The sequence below is a fragment of the Nyctibius grandis genome, chromosome 10 (assembly GCF_013368605.1).
Source record: "Nyctibius grandis isolate bNycGra1 chromosome 10, bNycGra1.pri, whole genome shotgun sequence".
NCBI classification, from domain to species: Eukaryota; Metazoa; Chordata; class Aves; order Nyctibiiformes; family Nyctibiidae; genus Nyctibius; species Nyctibius grandis.
In genome coordinates this window covers 23237321-23257411 of record NC_090667.1, presented here as the reverse complement: position 1 = coordinate 23257411, position 20091 = coordinate 23237321, and the positions used below count along the sequence as shown (strand labels likewise).

The following is a 20091-nucleotide window of genomic DNA, read 5'->3' as shown; positions in this document are numbered from 1 at the left end:
TGACAGAGACCAACAAAATGAACAGGGACCACAGAAACCGGAACAGGGCAGTTGCCCCGAGATTATCTCCATCGGGTGAGATACAGGAGGGGGCTGCTGCGATGGGGCTGGGTGGTCCCGCAGGTTGATGGAGGGCAGCCTGCCCCCCAGCCGCAGCCGTGCCCCCACTGCCAGCCCTGACACTGTTTGCTCACTGCTGGGGCCTGAGTGAGGAGAGCTTCGGGGGGCCTCTCCGTGTGACCCGAGCTGCACACACCCCCATGCACGCACGCGTCGGTACACTGGGAGCGGGCTGAGGCGAGCCAGCTAACACTCAAACTGTCTTATTGACTAGATCTAGCTCATCAGGCACCTAATATCGTGCATTTTTCAGCACTTGTCTCGATTTATCCCTCTCCTTTTCCCCGGGGTGTCTCATTAAGGGTCTGATAAATGCTACTACAGGGTCCTCATGAAAGCGCCAGCCGTCGCTGGCTCCCCACGCTGCTGGCCCTGGGCAGCAGGGGCTGTCGTGTCCCTGTCCCCGTCCCTCGCCCCAGCACGTCACAGCTGCACGATGCCGAGCGCCCGGCCCTGCTCGGGGCAGGTTTGCTGAGAGCCGATCCAGCAGCTGGGCACATGTCCGCCTGCCTCATTTACATGCATAATTACCACGGTTTGGTGCAGTTTCCCTGCTGGCAAACTGTCTGCTGTGATACCTCTCCATCTACTCCACGGGTTTCTCCTGCTTTTGATGCCACCTGTGATCCTTGCTGCCAGGAGACAGGCGGAAACAGCCCTGTGGGTCTCCCCTGCTGGGACCAACCCAGAAGAGGCCATAAGCGCATCCTCAAGTCTCTTCCCGTCTAACTCAAGTGACCCAAGCGATGGAGTGTCAACCACTTCCCCAAGGAGATGATCCCCAGCGTAACAAATCTCACAGCCAGTGGGTTTATCCAGGCCCTTCGCATATGTTCCTCCTGTAATGGTGCATCTAGATCAGACTTCTCTCTCCTGCTGCTACCACCCAGAGGCTGGAGGCATTTTCCCCCATCAAAGCCATGGCATAGCCAAAGACTTTATCAAAAGGCACTGCCCTGGTCCCGTCCCCATGTCTGTCTCTCCTGCTACTCCTTATCCTCAGACCTGCCCTGCACTGTCGATGCACCTGCACCCAGAAGCCTCTCTGAAGGGGGACAGGGCTGTACAAGGACAGATGCAGGACAGTGGTGGCACATGAGCTGATCCAAAGCAACTTCTGAACAAGGTGAACACCTTGTCACCTGCACACGTGACCCAGCCCAGCCAAGGACAGGCCAAGGGCATCAGGTCACGCACATGAATGCAACATCCCCAAACACTGCTGTGGGCGTTCGAAGGCTGTGCACTCCACTTTGCTCGGCCAAGGCACAACCTTGTCCACTTCAAGGAGCCCTGAGGGAAGTTTATCCACAGCAAGAGCTACTCCTGCCTGTCCCACCGATGCTGCAGAGCCCAAAGTGCTGTCTGACGGTGTCCTACCTGACCCCGCCGGGCACTGCTGCTGTAGGGGCAGAGATTGGCCTCGCTGAGTAATGCTCCAGCACGAAGAGGCAGCAGGAGGTTTGACATCTCCCTGCGACCGGCGCAGCTTGTCTCCTCTCCCACCCCTGGAAAGCAATCTCCACCACACGTTACAGCTAGATTTTTATAGATACAGGCTATCCCTCAATGGAGGCAAAAAGCCAAGTGCATGTAAGTGATATTATAAATCATCTCTCGTCGACGATCACTTGAGTTCTGCACAGACTCCTGCTCACTCTCGTCTCTTGGCTGGAAATGGTTCAAACCCTCTTTATCTTAATGAGGGATGAAATCCCATAAAAACGGCTGCATGCCACCCAGCCTCGCTGCGCTGACACCAGGCAGGATCCCAAGAAATGTCTCTGCTGACTGACAAACCCACAGTGGGACCAGAGACGCCGTTCACCCCACCGGTGTCATCCCAAAGCAGCAGCAGGACCGAGCCGGTGGTCCATGAGCTGGAACTGCAGCTGTGTAACCCGCATGGCTGCTGGTGCGGCTCTAGCAGGTGGAAGCACCGGTGCTGATGGGATAAATGTTCTTGAAATGGGTTCGGTGAACCAGTGGTAAAAGCTTCCCTTACGCTTTAGCATCCTCTTCTGCTACCCCGATGAAATTGGGAAAAAGGCAAGCTCAAGCTAACGGGCTCACCAAGGCAAGCAGGGGCACGAGGAGGTCCAGTGTTATCTGCACCCTCGTGTACTTGCCGTGGACAGAGCTGCATCCCCAACTGTCAGCATCCATCCCCACCGGGGCACCTTTTGGAGGCGAAGCAGCCGCAGAAGCAGAGATGCCTGGGGGAAATGATTCCCCTACCAAGGAGCCTCAGTGTCAAAGAGATGAAGGAAAAGCAGCAGCGCTACACAAAGAGCGCAGCACATCAAACCACAGCTCAAACAGGCAGAAATATCCTCCGAGCACAGCGATGTCTGCAGAAGGACCAGCTCCCGAGGTTTTTCCTCCCAAGTTACACAAGCAGAGGCAAGGAGGGAGGAATGGGGACCACTCCAAAGGGATTCAAGACTCAGATGAGTTGCTTCAGATTTATCCTTTCTCCAGGCACCGTTTTTATGAAGATCTCAAACCCACTACACATTAAGCAATCAAGGTCTGGATTTCATTTCTCAATCTTGGCTCTCTCCCCAAACGGAGACCCAGAATCACTAATCACATCTCAGAAACACAGGATGGGAACGGAGGCCTAGGAAGCGATCTTTACTCCAGGATAGAGTGGCAGCACTGAGCAGCACATCAGCCCAGGCTCTGGGTACCACGCTGCCCATCCCAGTGAGGCAGGAACCACCTCCCCACCCACGCGGGGTTGCCATCCCTTCCCGAACTCACCTTCAGAAACTTGTACAGCAGAAACGTGAACCAATTCGTCAGCATCTTCTCTGCCACTGACTCCGTTCTGTAGGGAAGGCAGAGAGCAGAGTCATCAGGCGAGGATATTAAAGGTCTCTGATCTCACCCGTTGCCACCTCAGCCTTGGCCTGTGGCTATATTATTTTTGGCTTTAAAAGGTCACATCTGGAAAGGCAGGAGCCTCGAAGCAAAGGGGCACAAGCAGACGGCAAAAGCTCTAGTGAAAAGCTTGCCCATCCACTGGCTAAGCCACAGCAGCCCCCCAGGAGGGAGAAGCAAATTGGTCCCCGGTGTATTTGGAGATACAGAGAGAGCCAGGCACGACCTTGTCCCATGGGGAGTCTTGCCCAGAGGATGACCAGCTTTCTACCTCTCCCTGGTACCTTTTACTTAAATGGAGTTAGTTTCTTGCATCGCGTCCCATTGGAACGAGGCAGCTCCCTCCACAGGAGGATTGTATGAGACACCTAAGCCAGGTAAAAAGTCACCAAACCTCCCTCAAGCTCCCCAGTTAAAGCACAACCTGAAGGGAAAAGCTGAGGTTGCAAGGCAAGGTCAGATCCTGTCCCACCTTCCCAGGACAGGAGCACCTTCCCCCACATCAATGAGTGCCTGGTCTAGCTGGAAGCCCCTCTCCCCACCTGGGAGCTGCTGCTCTCACTTCTGCTCCGCACTCAACACTGCTACTGCCCTGACACAGGCCCACCACTACTGGGTGACATGGGACTTCCCAGCAACACCCAAAGCAGCCCTTGATCTCTACAGCCTCAAAGCCCCAGGACCCACAGTAGAGCAAGAGGACAATCACCACCGATACTGGAGGGATAAAGAGAGTTTTCCCCAGCAGCCTGTGCAAGCTCTGTTCAAAAGAACTGCTGGAGAAGAGGACACGTGGTTCTTGGCACTCAGCAGTGGTCATGGTGAAGCTTTAGGAGACCACCCTCTGCACCCTCACTTCTTTCTGTGCCCCTGCCCTTGGATTTGGGTGGCTCTTGAACACCAATGCAGAGCCCAGCAACGCAGAGAGGGCACCAGTCCACTGGCACATGGCCCTGATTAAAGCCACTGCTGGATTTAGGTCTGGAGACTTTGATCCCAATATGGTTTTGGTCAAACTTATCCCCAGTACTAATACAGCTGAAAACAGGGGAAAGAAGTAACAGCAATGGCTGGAAGGTCAAGTTGTTTTCCATGTACCTTTGGAGCACTGTGCCAAGACACTGTGCCAGGCTTCAGATTTAACCCCTCCCTGCCTGCATGGCGAAAGTCCCAGGCCTGTGTGTCTCCTTGGAGTGGGATGGTGATGCAGGAGTTTGCAGTGAACAACGCTGCAACCACCTGCTCAAAAAGGAGCTTAAAAATGGAGCCATGCCTCTCAGCTTTTGAAGAAGCAGTTGAAGGAAGCAGACAGAACTGCCTTGAGAAAACCTATAAATTGCCCCTTGTTTCCTAAAGTGTGGTTCAAATCCAGATGGCAACATGCTCCAAAGCAGCATGGCAGGGAAGGTCTGGGCGAGTCGTCTGTGTCTGTTTGGGACAATCACCACGTAGCATGTGCACAATGTGTATATCTCTGCACCACAGCCTCGTCTCACTGCTGTAAGATTAAAATTCCCCTTAACACATCCATTATTTTCAAAGTGGCTTTCTCTCCCTTTAAAGTAAAAATGCCAGCCAGCCCCTGACCCTCTCTGGTTTGGCTTCTTCAGCTTATCCACCCATTAATCATCCGATCAGCCACTTGCAAACACAGATGCTCCTGAAAGCACAAGCAATACTAATAACTCAGGAACGTGGCTGCATTCCTGTTGTATCAGGGGAACGGACACAAACGGGTTGAGTCAAGAAACAAAACCCAGAAGGAACCCAAACCTCAGAGCCACAAGGAAGAGTCCCACTGCCCAATGCCACTTGCCACCCAACAGCAATGCCATGCCCAGGAGATGGGACAGGAGCAGTTCCCAATGGCCAGACAGCTGGGGTAGGAAATCCACTTTCCCAGAGTTTATTCAAGTTGACTCAGGGTCGTATGGTCCCTTCCAAGGCTTTCTCTCGTGCAAATGGGGTTTAGACCTTTTTGTCCTCCCTGGAATAGCACATCCCTCCAGCACATCCCTCTAAACCATTAGGGGATGGCAATACCTGAGCCTTCAGGGAAGGCAAGCCTTCCTGAGCCCCGCCGGGAAAGGTTAATCCATCAAGGGAAGAAAAAAGGGAGAAGGAAAGGGACGTGAGAGGAAAGCCAAGGGAGGGGTGGACTGAAGCTATTCAGTAGACATCCTCCCTGGCCCCAGACCAGGTCCTTTGCTGACAAGCCTGTAACACTCATCTCAAGTGCCACCACCCGGGCTCTGGTGGATGTTTGTCTTTATCCGCGATAGAGCCAGATGCCACCGCAACGGGGGGATTATCCAATAACAAAATAAATAACTAACAGCTCTCCCCCATCAGATCAATGCTAATCCCGTTGCCCTGGGCGGTAAGCACACTCTCACGCCCAGCAGCAGGGCTAATCAAAAGGATGGAGAAGCACAGCCCTCAGCACCACCCGCTCCGCGCCATGGCTGCAGGAAGAACAAAGTCTTCCCTTCGTTAGACATCACCTGGCAAGGTACCAGCCAGGGAACCTGGTCCCTGTCCTAAACCTCCTGCAGCTCCACCTGCGATGGGCCCTCAAGCTTCATGGCTGGGGACTGACAGTCCTCGGGCTGCCGACTCTCGCCACATAAGCTGGGCTTTGCCCCTGTGCCACTCCCACGGCTCAGCTACTGCAGCTGCCAGCCTCCTCACACTGCCTTTTATTTATATTTTATTGATTTACTTCATTCTGGAGTTTCACTCTGATGGCAGGGGCTTCGTGATGCTCTGAGAGACCCAGGAGCTCGAAACGCAGTTTTAAATGTTTCAGTGAAGCCTGGTGTCATGGAGGGACAGTAAGAAGGGAAGAGCCTAAGGATGCACTCAGGTAACAGGGATGGGGGACAGGGGTCAGCACCTCCAAGACCCACCCCTCTCCCAGTCAGCACCGCACCCCCTCTCTGGTACATTGCTAGTGAGGTGCTTTGAGAAATTAAGGGCATCCTTGTAATGTGACATGAAGCAGAGAAAGAAAGCCATGTGCCTAAAGAGACTGGCCGAGGGCAGGTAGCACGGATGTAACTGGGACCAGCTCACATCTGTGTCTTCTCCAGGCGTCTCCCCAGGGCCAGGCACACAAAACCCAACAGGCTTTGTTCAGTCTGGCCATGCCATGAACACTGGTTGATGTTTGAAAGATGCTCTGGTTTTCTTGAGCCTTTCTGGTGACATGCCAGCCCCTCGGCTCTCAGTCGTCCTGCATCTCCGCTGAAGGCTGGTGGCACCGGGCTGGTGGAGGCAGCGATGGGGTGGCACGGCACGGCGTGTGAAGGGGGAAGATGGCACGGAGGGCCTCGAGCTGGGCTGGTGGAGCTTATTAATTGTTTTTGTTCAGCACTTGGTGTATCTTTCAATATTCATCAGCCCGTGATGAAGGAGAGCTCAGAGCTATCGTTAAATATTGATGGGCCAGGCAGACTCATGGCAGGGCTTGGCAGGCTGCCTCCTGCTCGCACCCGACCCCGGCGAGACTCACAGCTTGCAAAGATCCATTTGGCTTTCCCAGGAAAACCCCCACCTACCCAGCAAGGTGGGCAAGCCCCAAGGAGGCAGTGGGGAGAGGAGGCCTCGTGCCTGCTGCCAGCCTGCGGAGGCAGCCATGCAGCAAGGCAGCTGCCAGGCAAGACGAGAGCTGCCCCACGTGCTCAGAGGTGTGGGGGACCGCCTGGTCACCTGGAGAAGGGAAGGCAGGTGGGAGCATCGCTGCAGCAATACGCAACAGCGCCTGACACCAGTGTGCATCCTCCCTGCACCAGCCTATGCAGCCGCAGCTGCCGAGCATCTTGCTCCATCCTTCCCAGACAACATGAACCTGCACGGGCCAAACCAGAGCGAGAACATCCCATGAGTTAGCTGGGTCCAGGTGGTCCCACATGCCTCTCACACTTGCATGCAGACAGGCAAGGAAATGCTCGACCATAAACCCAGTGCTAACATTGCCACAGCCAACACCACAGCCATCACCGATGGCATCCCTAAAGGACACCAGCTCGTGTCCACAGCTCAGAAGAGCCTGGGCTCTGTCCCACAGCTCCAGCCTCTCGGATGGTCACTCACCTCCGCAACAGCAGCTTGGGGTGGTTTTTACTCTCCAGGTTCTTCTCGATGAGGTCAGAGAGGAGCTGCTTCAGCACGCCCGTGGCATACTCCATCTCGCCCTGCAGCGCCGTCATGATGAGGGAGGCCACGTTGCCGCGGTCCCGCATGGAGAAGCTCCGCTGAGCCTCCAGAGTGCGGATGAAGGTCAGCAAGAAGTGCTTCTTGTTCAGGAGCTGCCCGAAGAGGGTCAAGGACTTCTCCACATTTGCCTGGACCTGCAAGGATAGAGCAAAGCTGGGAGACAGGCACGAGGGGGAGCGCAATGAGAAGGTGGCTGGGCTGCAGAAGACCCTGGATTCACCCTCGTTCCCCAGAGGAAAGGATGAAAAAAGGTCAAAAAGCAGCTGGGTTTGCTTCCTCCATACTACCAAGCTGCTGCTTTGGTTATCAGCCTCATTTCCCTCGAGAAGTATTATCTAATTTGTAATATCTCAGCAACAGGTTAACAGAGTCTCAGGGCATCAATGTATATATATGTATATAGATACACACACACTTACATACAAAGACTCTCTCCCACACGTGTGCAGGCACATACACGCACTCCCCTCCCATAAACAAACACTCTTTCTCTCCCAAACACACACACCAATTATAATTTTCAATTTCAGCTAACAAGCAGCTCAATTCCCACCTAAGTCACTGCATCACGCACTTCGGGCATTGCACAGAAAACAAATAAAGCCACAACCCTGCGCTCCGCCAGCAGCAAACCTGCCTGGTTTGGGGGGGCTGGATTTCGGACAGGGAAACAAATAGCAGAAACCTGGGTCTGCCCCACTCTAGACACAGCCTGAAATATTCCCTTTCCTCTTGAGACGTTTGAAAGTGTATTTCTGGCCATACTTGGAGGACCCATGCCATCGTCAGCTCTGGTGAGCCCTGACCACATTCCTTATCAGAAATGAACATTTTTACAACGTAATGTTTTCCCATTAGAAAAGATGGTTTTCCTCTGAATAAAAGCTTTGCTGTGGTAAAACGTCAATTTTAATTATTTTTCCCCCCTCCATGTCTTCCTGACTGGGAGAACAAGTGAAAAATTTCATTTCATGTCGATATTTGGAGACAAAACAACACTTTTCATTTCAAAACACCGACTCAAAATGAAGAACAGGGTTTTGACACATCAAATCATTTCACTTCAATCAAAACTTTGGATCGGCGCTCTTCAGTTCAGCAAAATACCTCACGGTTGTAACTTGCCCCTCCAAAATACTCTTTCCCACTGGACAAAAACCCCATTTCCCACCCAGTCCTTGTCAACTCTGCGACACGAGTCCCCAGGTGCCACTGTCACCCCGGCAAGGGTGAACGCCTGCCCTAGAGTATCCCAGAAGGGCGATGGGGGAATGACAAACCCTCTCTGCCCCCATACTCTGGGTTCTTCTCTTGAGCATCACATGAGCAACCACATGGCTTAATTTCCCTTAACGCAGGTCAGAGGACAATGTCCTGCTAGGAACAGAAATGCTTTAAATCATGTTTTCCCAGAGTCCCTCCCTCCAGACTACGCGGGGACCTCGATGCAATGATGCTGGTAACTCCGGCAGATGCCTGAGGTTCAGCAGCATCGGCTGCTTCCTAAGGAGACACAGAGATGCCGGTTGATTCCTCAGCCCAGGAAGACCCGAGAGGCAGCTGGAGCGCAGCAGCTGCACTGGAGACCTACCAGACCCACCAGTAAAACTGGGGCAGAGGGACACGTGCTGCATCCCCACCCCTGCATGTTGCTGGAGCTTTTGCAGCCAGGAGGGCTGCAAGGAGACAAAGGGACAAGGGGCCTTCTCCCTTCAGCAGAGCAGCAGGATCTCGATAAGATGGGAAATGGGTCCTGCCCAACAGTGACCATCCACTGGAGCCTCGGCAGGGAGCACGGGAGGACCCGAAACCCCCATCACACGCAGCACAGCAATGCCTGAGCTCCCCACACGCCTGCTGCCTCCCTGGGCCCCCGTGTTTAACTAGCTGATCATTAGCAGAAATAAATGAACAATACTGAATTAAATATTTAATCAGGCTTAAATTTGCACAAAGCAACAAACCTCCCCCCGCAAAACCTAGAGAGAAAGGGAGCTGGTACCGACAGCCTGATGCTCGCTGCGGATTAGCGTGTGCGTGAGCAAGTGCCGCTTCCTTCCCGTCACTCGCAATAGCTAATGTTACACTCTGAGTAAAGAGACAAATAAAAGCAAACCTGATTAAATTATATGAAGCTTACACAACTGTAGTTGCTTTATTTAATCTCTTTGGGGGATTTTTTTTTTTTTGCTCCTTTGCAACTTTAACGCCTTGTTTCCCAGGCCAGTCTGAGCTAGCGTGCTCTCTCGAGTGGGATGTTTGGAATTAGGAGCTGGAAGCAGACGAACTCCCACCCAGCCTGCTGCGGCCAATGCAAAATTCCTCCTCTGATACCCTTTTTGATACCCTTTCCACCCCTCTCTCTTTAAGGAAAATCCTCAAGAGCAAGAGCAGCGGGGAGAGGAGAGCCAGGTGTTTGCACAGACAGGAAGGGCTGTGCCCCAGGGAGGGCTACGCTCACGCCTGCTGCGGTTCTGAGCATCCGGAAACCAGAGCTGCAAGGGGAAATCCATGGAAACAGGGACCCCCCTGCCCTCGGAGCTGGGATTAGGGACCAGGGAAAGAGAGCTGGCAGAGGGCCAGGGCCCTGCGCTGTAGCCACACTGGCGTACAACACCAGCACGTGCACTTGCAGTTGGTAAGAGCTCGTTGTGTTGTAATTAGTGACCGTGCATCTTGCACCAGGGTTGATTACTTCTCCTAAATACATTGTGAAGCCCACGTCGACGCTAATTACTGTGCTGGGTCCGCAGCGAGGGGAAGCTAAGGTCACCTCCCCCCCTTCTCTAATCAAGAGTGGCCTCAGCAGCCCAGCAAACGAGAAGCCAATTGCTGTGCAATTGCACGCACTAAATTAAATGGACGCAGGGAGGCCGGGAGAGGAGAGGGAGCTGGTTTGGGGTGCAGGGGAAGGATGCCAAGGATGGGTTCTGCATGGGGAAATGGAGCCAAGGAAGCAGGCGATGTCGGACAAGCCTGCTAGAAACGAGCAGCCGGTGAGGCATCAAACAAATCCAATTGAATAAAGCAAGTGCTGTAGAAAATGACAGCAGTGATGATATTAATATAAATATTGATATTAATGTCAAAGAGTGCAGTAACCACTCGGCAGCCAGTCCACATTTGCGTCAGCTGCCATGCAGCGAGATGCTCTTTGCCACACCAGGCTGGGCCAGCATCCGACCAAAGCATCTCTCCAGCCCTACGCTTGGGGCACGGGGACTCGCGCAGGGGACTGTGCAAGGGCACATCCCCAACGTGAAACTCTACAGAGACAGACAGACAGTACCACACCTCCATCTCCTTCAGCACTGGGTGGTCTTCTATCCCTGGGAAGAGAACTCGCATGGCGTAGGTGCGGTAATCCAGAAAGGGGATGCCAGCCCCGTCCAGGTCGTTGGTCAGCTCGTTAATGTCAGTCTGCAGCTCAGCAAAGGCTGGGGTGGGAAAAGCAGAATTAAGCAACACATCCCAGAGTCCCAGCAGACAGCATCGGCACCCAGCCTCCACCGCATCCCCCAACACCCCATGGATGGGACCCCCCAAGGGTGAATCAGCTCCACATCCCTCCTCCCAGGAGGCTGTGATCACTGTCCCCATCTCACAGATGGAGAAACTGAGCTGCGGAGGGTGGAGATGACTTCCCCAGAATAAATCAAGTGGCAGATTTGGGAATAGGACTGCCGGGTCCCAGAGGGCTCAAATTCCCCCTGTTCAGCACTCGCAGCCTCCCAGGGACGCTGAGGACAGCAGGGAACAGCAAGGCTTGAACAAAGCCAGAGCTTCTGGGAGAAAACGTTAGCCTAAACCACAAGAATGTCCTCATTTCTTTTTGACCTAAATACTACTTGAGAGGAGAGCCTGAACACACCCACCCCGGCACCTCCCGATCCGAGCAGAGGCAGCTGCGACTCCCAGGGGAACGTGACACAGGGGGGTCCTGAACCTTTAATTGCACCTACAGGGAAAAGCTGATGGGAAAGGAGTCCTGGAGATGCACTAGGGAAAGGGGGGGGTGGGGGGGCGGGCAGGGAGAAAACCCTCAGAAAAATCAAATTAACGGCACTTTAAAGGGAGCTGAAAGCCAAGCAGAGGACTGCAGGATCGTCAGCCTGATGAGAAAAAACAAACCGTCAGCTTGAAAGGCGTGCTATCTTATCTGTAACTAGGGGGACTAGAAAAGAGAAAAGGCAGGGAAGAGATTGTGCCTTTTAATTAAAAGCAGATCCTTTTATCTGCCAGCTGTGGAAGACAAGACACCATCCCCTCCACCAGCTCCCTCCCCTCTCCCTGTCACCAGTGCCATCCGCAGGCACCCGTAGGGATGGGGATTTGGTGGAGCAAAGGGTTTTTCTTTCTCCCCCCTTTCTATTATCTTGTTTTCGGTGCCTGCTCCATCCGCAGCGCCTGGGCTGGCTGTGGCTGTGGCTGGCAGGGTTGGGGCCTCGGGAGCCAGCTCAGGGGGATAATGGGCAATTAGGTTTTATCAGCAGGATCATACAAGGAATTCTGTCCAATTTCACAGCATCCGTCTGTCACATAATGAGAGACCGACTGCCCGCTCACAGACAGCCCTCGCTACCCTCCTCACTCTCTTTTCTCCCATTTGGAGAAACGGAGAGGAATTCCTTAACTGGAAAAATCCTCAGATCCCACTCAAAATGAGTTTGCTTCCTCTGAAAAAGAGCTTTGCCCATTCCCATTCCCTCTCTGGAAGGCAGCGGGGAAAGGGTGGGAGCACACTGAGCCTTGGGATGGTACGAGACCCTCCAAGCCCCCCATGTTAGCGGCACGGGGATCCCTCACCCTCTTTGCACTCCAGGGCCACGCGGGACTCCAGGTTGTCCATCTGCAGCTGGAGGCGTTTCAGGGTCCGGTCGGCATCCCGGGACTTGCGCTTGTAGGCAATGAGGACGATGATGATGATGAGGAGGAGCAGACCGCCCCCGCCGCCGATCCCGATGATGGCGGGGAGGGTGAGCAGGCTGTCCGAGTAGATCTGCAGCGTACCCGGGGAGAACTCGAACCCTCCAGCCTTGATCTGCACCGTGGGGGGCAGGGGGAAGAAATGGACCTGGCATGAGGGGGGATGCACCCAGGGCAGCACTTCCCACCGTGCCCACTGTGCTGGGAACTGGGGGAAGACTCCCAGCCCAGGGGAGGAAGGATGTGGGAAAGCACAGGGATGGCAGGAGCTGGTCCGGAGCAGCGCGGAGTGCTTTAATGGCATGCAGGACACACGCTGCCAGTGCGCACGCGGAGCAGGCAGAGCACTTAATGTCTCATTCAGACAACATTACAGTAACAGATGGGATGTGAAGCGAGTTCCCCCATGGGTGGGGAGCCTGGGGGGGACCATGCTGGGTCCCTTTCAACCTGGCAGGGTCCTGGAGCGCGAGCACCGCTGCGCTACAACCCCACTAACAAAGGAGCCTTCCTTACAGCGTGAGCCAGCACCAGGGGGGAAAGGGGGGGAAGGGGGAGGAACCCCCCCACACCTTGGCACAGGCTGTGCCTTTGCACCCAGTGGGGAAAGGAGGCTGTTGGCAGGGCCAGCCAGGGCACAGGAACGCCTCACTGAGAGTGCCAGGGAGGGGACAAAGTATTTGGTCCTACCAAACACGTAATGAGGGACAGCGATGCCCAGGGAGCAGGAAGAGGCTCCTGAGGATGCTCCTGTACGTGCACCGACCATCCAGTCCTCATCCGAGGATAAGCACGCAGCAGGGCCCGTGCCAGGATAAGGACTGAACCTCTGTGACACACAGGACACGAGAAGCAAAGGCATCGGTGTCAGCACTTACAGTGACTTTGTGCTGGCCAGTGAGGTTGGGGGACTCGCAGAGGAGCTGGGTCTCGGAGACAGTCAGGGTGCAGGGAGTGTCTCCGATCAGCACCGTGTAGTTCAGGCGGGAGTTACCAGCAGCCGGCGGGAGCAGGTTCCTGCCCTTTGAGGGAACAAGGAACGAAATTATCAGTTCTCATGCAATGGGGAACACTTAAAAAAACCCAACATAAAGCAAATTAGTGCTCTTGCAGGGTAGGACTTTGCCACAGGAGAGACAAAAAGCCACCTCCACAGAGGGACACGTCCCTACCCCTCTGCCGCGAGGCGCACGCTGCCTTACCTTGAGGATGAGGGGAGAGCTGGGCTTCAGCTCCAGCATCCCCGTGGGGCTGAGTGGCTCAAAGACAGGGTCCGGGTAGTAGACGAAGTTGGTGGTGTTGATGATGAGCAGGGCCTGGACGTTATCCATGACGAAGCCGATCTCATCCGGGCGGTCGCCGACCTCCGGAGGGCTCCGCACGGGATTGTCGATGGAGGGTGCGTAGCACACCATGGTGGTGTCGTTGTAGACGGTGCAGTTCTGCAAGAGGCACGGAGCGAGGTCAGACCCGGCTCCCAACAGGGAGGGCAGGATCGGACCCCATGACAATCTCCTGCAAGCAGCAGCTCTGGACACAGGGTTTAGACTTGGGATCTCCTGTCTTGTGCTGTTACATCAACAGGCCCCACACGCCGCCCCGGGGCAGAGAGACTCCTGTCTGCAAGGGATGTGCGAGGGGTGGCAGGTGGGAGCTCGCTGGGGATGGGCTCTTTCTGTCACTGTCCTGCAGACATCCCACAAACCTCCCGTCAGTTTTGCACACTTGGATTTCAACCCTCTCCTGGCAGCGCCTGGCTGGAGGCTCTGCAGGGAGATCAGTGCCTCTCTTTGGGTGGCAGCCCCTGGACCTCAGCCCTTCCACGCCATCACACCTGATAGGCAAGGGATGTGCCTTCTGCCCTGCGTTGCAGAGGGCACATCCCTCCTTTTTGTGCTCTGCCCCCAGCCCCAGCCAGCACCACTTACGTTCTCCCTTTCAGAGCTGCAGTACTTGGCGCGGATCCTGGGCTCTTTGATGGTGGCCAGGTTGGTGCCCGTCACGGTCAGCAGTGTCCCACCACTACAGCCATGGAGACAATGGGTTAGGAAAGGCAGTGTGGCACTGGGTCCCCACTTCTGGGAGGGAAGCACCCATCCTCACCAGCCCGATGCCCATCTGCCCCAGCCTAGGTGAACCACAATGCCCCAGGGACCTCTTATCCCACCCAGATGTCACCACAGCTGTCAGGATCTGGCATGTACCACTGCCAAATCATCTCAGCTGACCCAGGGGCCAACTAGAGATATAAAATCTGCTAATCAACACTAACATCCCACCCTGTGTCAGGGTTTGGGGTCTGAAGGCAGCTCCCAACCTAAAGGACACCAGGCATCCACAATGGGAAAGGATCCTGAGGAGGAGGCCATCCTCTCTGCCACCCCCTTCTCCACCATGAGGCAGCGGGTGGCAGGGCAGGCTCAGCCCTGCTGGGTTTTCTCCACGGCTTGGTGTTAAAAGCCCCGCAGTCCCGGAGAGCTCGGCCATGCTCCTGGGGAGCTCTCTCCTCATCAACACCCTGGGGAAGGTTTCCCTTGGCGCTAGCTCTTAATGGATTCCTTCGCCTCCTCTCCAGCCAATTCAAACCTTTTAGAAAAATATGTAAACATTTAAAAAAAATCCCCCGATGGGAAATATTTTAATTTTATTTGCCACCGCCAAATGTCAAGCTGAAATTAAACAGATCCAAAGCGCTTTCTGCTCCTGCCCCCCTACCAGGCTGAGCACTTCAAGCCAGGAGTTAGCAGGGCCCCGGTGCCAAGCCATTGCTCACACTCCTCTTGCCACATCTCTGGAGCACGGCCCGGCGGCTATCGCAGCAGCACTGAGATGTACCCATGAGGAGGGGGTGATCCGTGCGGAAAATAGTCCCTGCCCGGCATCCCACAGGCTCCCTGCGGGCACCCCACAATTCACCTGTTGATGCTCCACTCGGGATCGATCTTCTGGATGGTGGGGTCCTCTGTGTAGTTGTACTTCACTTCCACGTTGCTCAGCTCTGCCCGGTTGATGTTGATGAGGATGGGAGAGCCGCCGGGGGTGTGCCCAGGGGGGGTCCTGCACCGGATCTCGCGGGCGCTTCTCCTGGGGCAGGAACACACAACCCATCAGTGCCCGGGCAGGAGGAAGGCGAGGGCGGCCGATGCTGCCCATGAGCCCCCTGGCCCCAGACCCTCTCCCCTTCTGAAACTGCCAGGGGTGGGGGGGGCTATTTGAGAAAGGCGGTAAAAAAGTAAAAAAAAAAAAAAAAAAAAACAAGAAATGAAACAAAAGGCAGCCAGGAAAGGCTGAGCAGCTCCTGAGTGTTCCCATCGCGCGGCTGCTGCAAACAGCAGCGATTAGGGCTGATAACCAGTAATTACCACAGGAAAATATTTAAAGAGCCGCTCCATTATCATCCCTAATCTAAAAATTATCCACTTCATGCCTCGGGGCTCTGTGCTTTTAGAGAAAAATCCCTGTGCTTTGGGCTCTTCCTGCAGCCTCTGACACACAGAGGTTGCGCGGGGAGACGCCTCCGGCCGCTCACAGGGTTTGGCTCCCGGGGTCCCTCCTGGCTCCCCAGCACATGCTCCCGGCCACTGCCTTATCTGGGGGTCCCACTGCCTCCGGAGGCGCCCTTCACCCGTCCTCCACCACCCTCTGTGCCCCTCACCATGAAAAAGCGCAGGGCCGTCCCCCAATGGTCACGGAGACATTGCTGCCGGCATTGAGGTGGCTGCCTTCGATGGCGATCCAGGTGCCGCCGGAGAGAGGACCCCGGGCTGGGACCACGCGGGAGAAAGTGGGTGTCTGTCAAAGGAAAAGAGCATCCCTGGTGTCAGACGGGCTGGGGACTGAAACCTGCATCCCCAGGCAGCCCCGAACAGGGCCACAGAGGAGAAGGACAGCAGCAGGGGACGGTCCTAAGAGCTGGCAGTGCCACCAGGACTGCAGGGAGGCAGAGCAGTGGCAGCCTTGGAGAAGTTCAGCCAGCATGACCCAAAGCCCACGCAGAGCATCCCCACCTGCCCCCCAGGGAAATGATGGATGATTTTCCAACTCGCCCGGAAAACTACCCAAAACGGCCCAGCATCACCTCCCTCTCGCAGTGCCAGGCCTGTCCCCCGGCACGGGGCTTACCACGAAGGTGAAGGTCTTGGGGGACGTTGCCCGGTAGCCAGGCGAGCAGTCGCGGATGCACACTTCTACCCGTGCCTCGTGGACCTTGCTCAGGCTGGCATCTCCGATTTCACACACGATCCTAAGAGATGCGGGGAAGGAGCCCTCAGTGTCCTGGCACTGAGACACTCCCTGTGACATAGTGGGGATGGACTGGCTTCTGGAAGGGACAGATCTGACACCAAGCGAAGGTCCCAGGTGCCAGCAGGTTCATGAGAAACCAAGGCAGTGGCTGTTGGCACTGCCAGCCCTGGGGGGAGCTTCTCCAAAGCCTCTGGGCTCCTCCCAGAGCAACCACAACCAGCAGGTACTTCTCTCCCAGTTCAGCCCAGTCAGCTCCATGCCTTCTGCAGCCACAGGCAGCATTTGAACACCAGCACCCCTGTCCCCGACCTACCGAGGTGATCTGGAGCACACCTACCCCTCGCCAGGCACTTACTGCTCCGCACTGATGTACTCGCTCTCAATGGGGATGCACGTCACTTTGCCCACTCGAACGCCCCAGCGAACGTCTTCAAACTTCAGTCCCAGGTTCTCGCCGGTGATGGTCAGACGGGTCCCTCCTTGCCTGGGGCCGGTCTCAGGGAACAGCTAGGAGAGAACATGGCCTGTCAGCCAAAGGAGCAGAGCCGCGGGGACACCTCGTTCGGGCAGGCTGCAGCCCCGGCAGCCACGGGATGGGTGTCACTCCCCCACGAGCAGCAAGGAGCAGATGGGTGGTGATAAATGCCAGCGCATCTGTAAGGAGCCCACAGAGCAGGAAAGACCTCCCGAATGACAGCCGCATCCACAAATCCCCCCAGGAACAAGCCAGGAGAAGCCAGATGTGTCCAAGCACAGGGTTGGGATTTGGACGCCCCGCTGCAGACGGAGCTGCCTCGCAGGTGACAAGGACATGGATGGGAAGGAGACAGGGCAGCGTCAGCCACGGCTCCAGCTGAGCTGGTGAGGAAGCATGAGGATCTGCCTGGCTTTTGGCCACGTCCCAGGTATTCATGGATGAGGTGCCCACTTCCAAAATGTCCTCAAAGGAGAAAGCACCTCCACCAGGTCCCTGCAGAGAGCAGACAGGCGTAAAAAGGGTTTCTCCCCGCTGGCAAACCCTGTGCCGAGGCCGGCTGGGAAGGGAGGGGACCTCACCCCGGTGCTGCGCCTCATTTACCAGATGATGCCCAATAAAGCGGGCAGGTGTGGCCAGACAGATGGCAGCAGGATGAGGTATGAACAGAGGCACTGGCCCACCGCTGCCTCCAGCCAGGCAATTACAGGCAGTTTTACACCAGCGCCCGCCGGCCCCGGGGCCCAGTGCCCACCTGCAGCGTTAACTGGGATGAATGGCAGGGCTGCGCGCCCTGGCTGGGACCGGGGACGGGGCTGGGTCACCAGTGACACTGAGCAGGGGAAAAGGCAGCTCGCAGGCTGGGTCAACCCAGGAGGAAGGTGTGTCCTGACCCAGGCAAAGGGAGCGTTTTGTGGCAGGTGATGCCCTCCTCTGCTCGCGCTCCTGCGGCGCTGGCAGGGATCCCCTCCAGCACCGGGAGGCACATCTGCCAACGCCAAGCCCAGCGCCTGGACAGGCTCATGCTACAGCCGTGCTCACGCCGTGACCCAGCACGTGCGAGCTCTTTGCATTCCTGGCAAATCTGGGTGGCTGCAACCCTGGGGCCTGAGCCAGCTGGAGCCTCCTCCTCCTTTTCCTCCTCCTCCTCCTCGCGCAGGGCCCTCTCCTGGACATCAGCCCCGCAGCGAGGAAAGGCGGATGAGCAGAGGGTGGGAAACACGCAGCAGCCGGCATTGTCCACATCCCCAGCCCCGACAGGCTGTGTGGAGCCAGGGGCTGTTTCTGCATAGCCCCACCACAGCCATCACCTCTGGGGTTAACCACTGTCCCCCGGGATGGTCACCTTCAGCATGCTCAGACGGGGGGCAGCCCGTCCCCCCCGCGCACAGGATGTGCCCCAGGACAGCATCAGAGCTGGGTCTGATGCCTGGGGCCCTGGCTCCCACCAAGGCAGCCACAACTCACAACTTACACAGAAACAAAGCCCTCTGGGGCTGAAGGGAACCGCTTGTTTGCCTAAACCCAGCTCAGCCCCTGCCCAAGTCCGGGATCGGAGCTCATTATGGCAGCTGCAGCCAGCATCAGGCTGGGCCTTCCCCCTCAGTGGAGCTCCGCCGGGGCGGCTGGTGAGAAGCGTCTGTTTGCTGGGTGTTTCTAAACGAGCATTAAAAGCTGCTCCGGCGTGTTCGATTCCTCCACAGCAGCAGCAGCAGCAGCAAAGCTGACAAGGGCCATGCGTTCGGGGAGGAATGAGCCCGCGAATGAACTGACACTGCTGGCTGACCAGCGCAGGGAGGTCACGGCTAAACAAGGTGTGGGGGGGGAGGGAGCTGATGAGGACAGCGGGGGCTGCTCAAGCCTCCCCTTTTCCCCCTCTATCTCCAAACCCCTGGCCCTGAAAAACACCGACGCTTTTCTGCTAATTGGTTTCACAGGTTCCTTTTACATCAAGAAGAAAACAGCTCCGGTGGGCACAAGCAGTGGGCTCGCTCCCAGCTCCGGCGGCCACAGCAGGGCCAGGAGGTGCCAAGGCCAAGGGGTTCCCCCTTCCCAGGGGAAGGGATATCGTTCTGAGGGTCACAGCCAGCGCTGGGCAGGACCCCGCAGAGCTTTGGAGGGGGCTTGTCCCCACCACCGAGCAATGGGTAAATGATTCTTCACTCCAAGGGTGAAGAACCATGGTCATCTCCCAGGGCAGCCCCACCACCCATGGAGACACCTGCACCCCGGTGGGCTGGGCAGGAAGGAGGTTCCAGCTCCTCCTGAAATCACTGTAGGAGACTCTTTTTCCCCACCACCCCACGCTGCCCTCTCTGCACCAGGCTGCTCTCTGCAGCATTTCCGAGCCTGCCCACAGCCCGGGGCGTGGGACAGGGGTTGTGGGAAGCACCAGGCAACAGGCAGGCGGCCGAAGGAGCATCACACCAACAGCTATGCACACCCACACCGACCGCCAGCTCCCAGGGCACTAACACAGAGCAGCACCAAGGTCAAGCCCACCGGCTAACAGATCTCTTTCTGCTGCACCTGCAATTACTGCAAAATCTCATAATGATTCAGGGCAGAAGAGCTGCTACCAAGGCTGGACACCGTCAGCTGCGGGGAAGTTGCTGTGAGTGGTGTGTGTGTGGACGCCTGCAGCCCTGGCCATGCGAGTACAAGAGGACAGGGAACAGCCTACAGCAAGGCCACCCCAGGCATGACCCAGCCACTGTGGTCTCCACTGCCACATCCCCAGGGGTCCAGCTTTGGGAAGCTCAGCCTGAGCTTGGTGGGAAGCCATCGGGAACGGGGAGCCCTGCAGCCCTGCACACAACAGCGGATCTCCTTGTAGGGATGCAGGCTCGGGGGCTCGACCCCACTCCCCCAGGAACAGATTCCCTTCTCCTGCCAGCACTCCACCAGCCCCAGGCAACTCTCTGCAGGCAGTACTTCTCGCAGGCAGGGCTCTTTGCAGGCAGGGATGTGCCCGGTGGGGGGGCACCCCCCTCTCCCTCTGTGGCTGCCACCCAGCACACTGCAGCGCCCGTACCCTGCAAGAGGCAGGCAGCACGGGGAAAAGGCACAACTCTCATTTCCAGCTTCCATCAGATAAGACAGTGAAACCCAAACAGATCAGATCCTGCACTAAGACTCCAGTAATTAACACCAGTGAGGTCCGGCCAGCTGCAGGCAAACAGAAGGTATCCAGCAGAAATACCCACCAGTCCCTCCTTGTG

The 20091-nt window shown here is 56.3% G+C and overlaps 1 protein-coding gene across 1 annotated transcript in view; it reads right to left on the bottom strand.

Moving 5' to 3' along the window:
• The window catches only part of PLXNA1 (plexin A1), a 121623-nt gene that overhangs the window by 19793 nt on the left and 81739 nt on the right, over positions 1-20091 (bottom strand). Inside the window, exons 13-23 of the mRNA XM_068409722.1 lie at positions 16751-16902; positions 16273-16393; positions 15806-15942; positions 15067-15234; positions 14079-14172; positions 13353-13592; positions 13029-13172; positions 12031-12265; positions 10519-10661; positions 7102-7358; positions 2887-2953 (exon numbers count right to left, since the gene is read on the bottom strand). Of these exons, the coding sequence (XP_068265823.1) occupies positions 2887-2953; positions 7102-7358; positions 10519-10661; positions 12031-12265; positions 13029-13172; positions 13353-13592; positions 14079-14172; positions 15067-15234; positions 15806-15942; positions 16273-16393; positions 16751-16902 (1758 nt within the window). The remainder of the gene's footprint in view (positions 1-2886; positions 2954-7101; positions 7359-10518; positions 10662-12030; positions 12266-13028; positions 13173-13352; positions 13593-14078; positions 14173-15066; positions 15235-15805; positions 15943-16272; positions 16394-16750; positions 16903-20091) is intronic.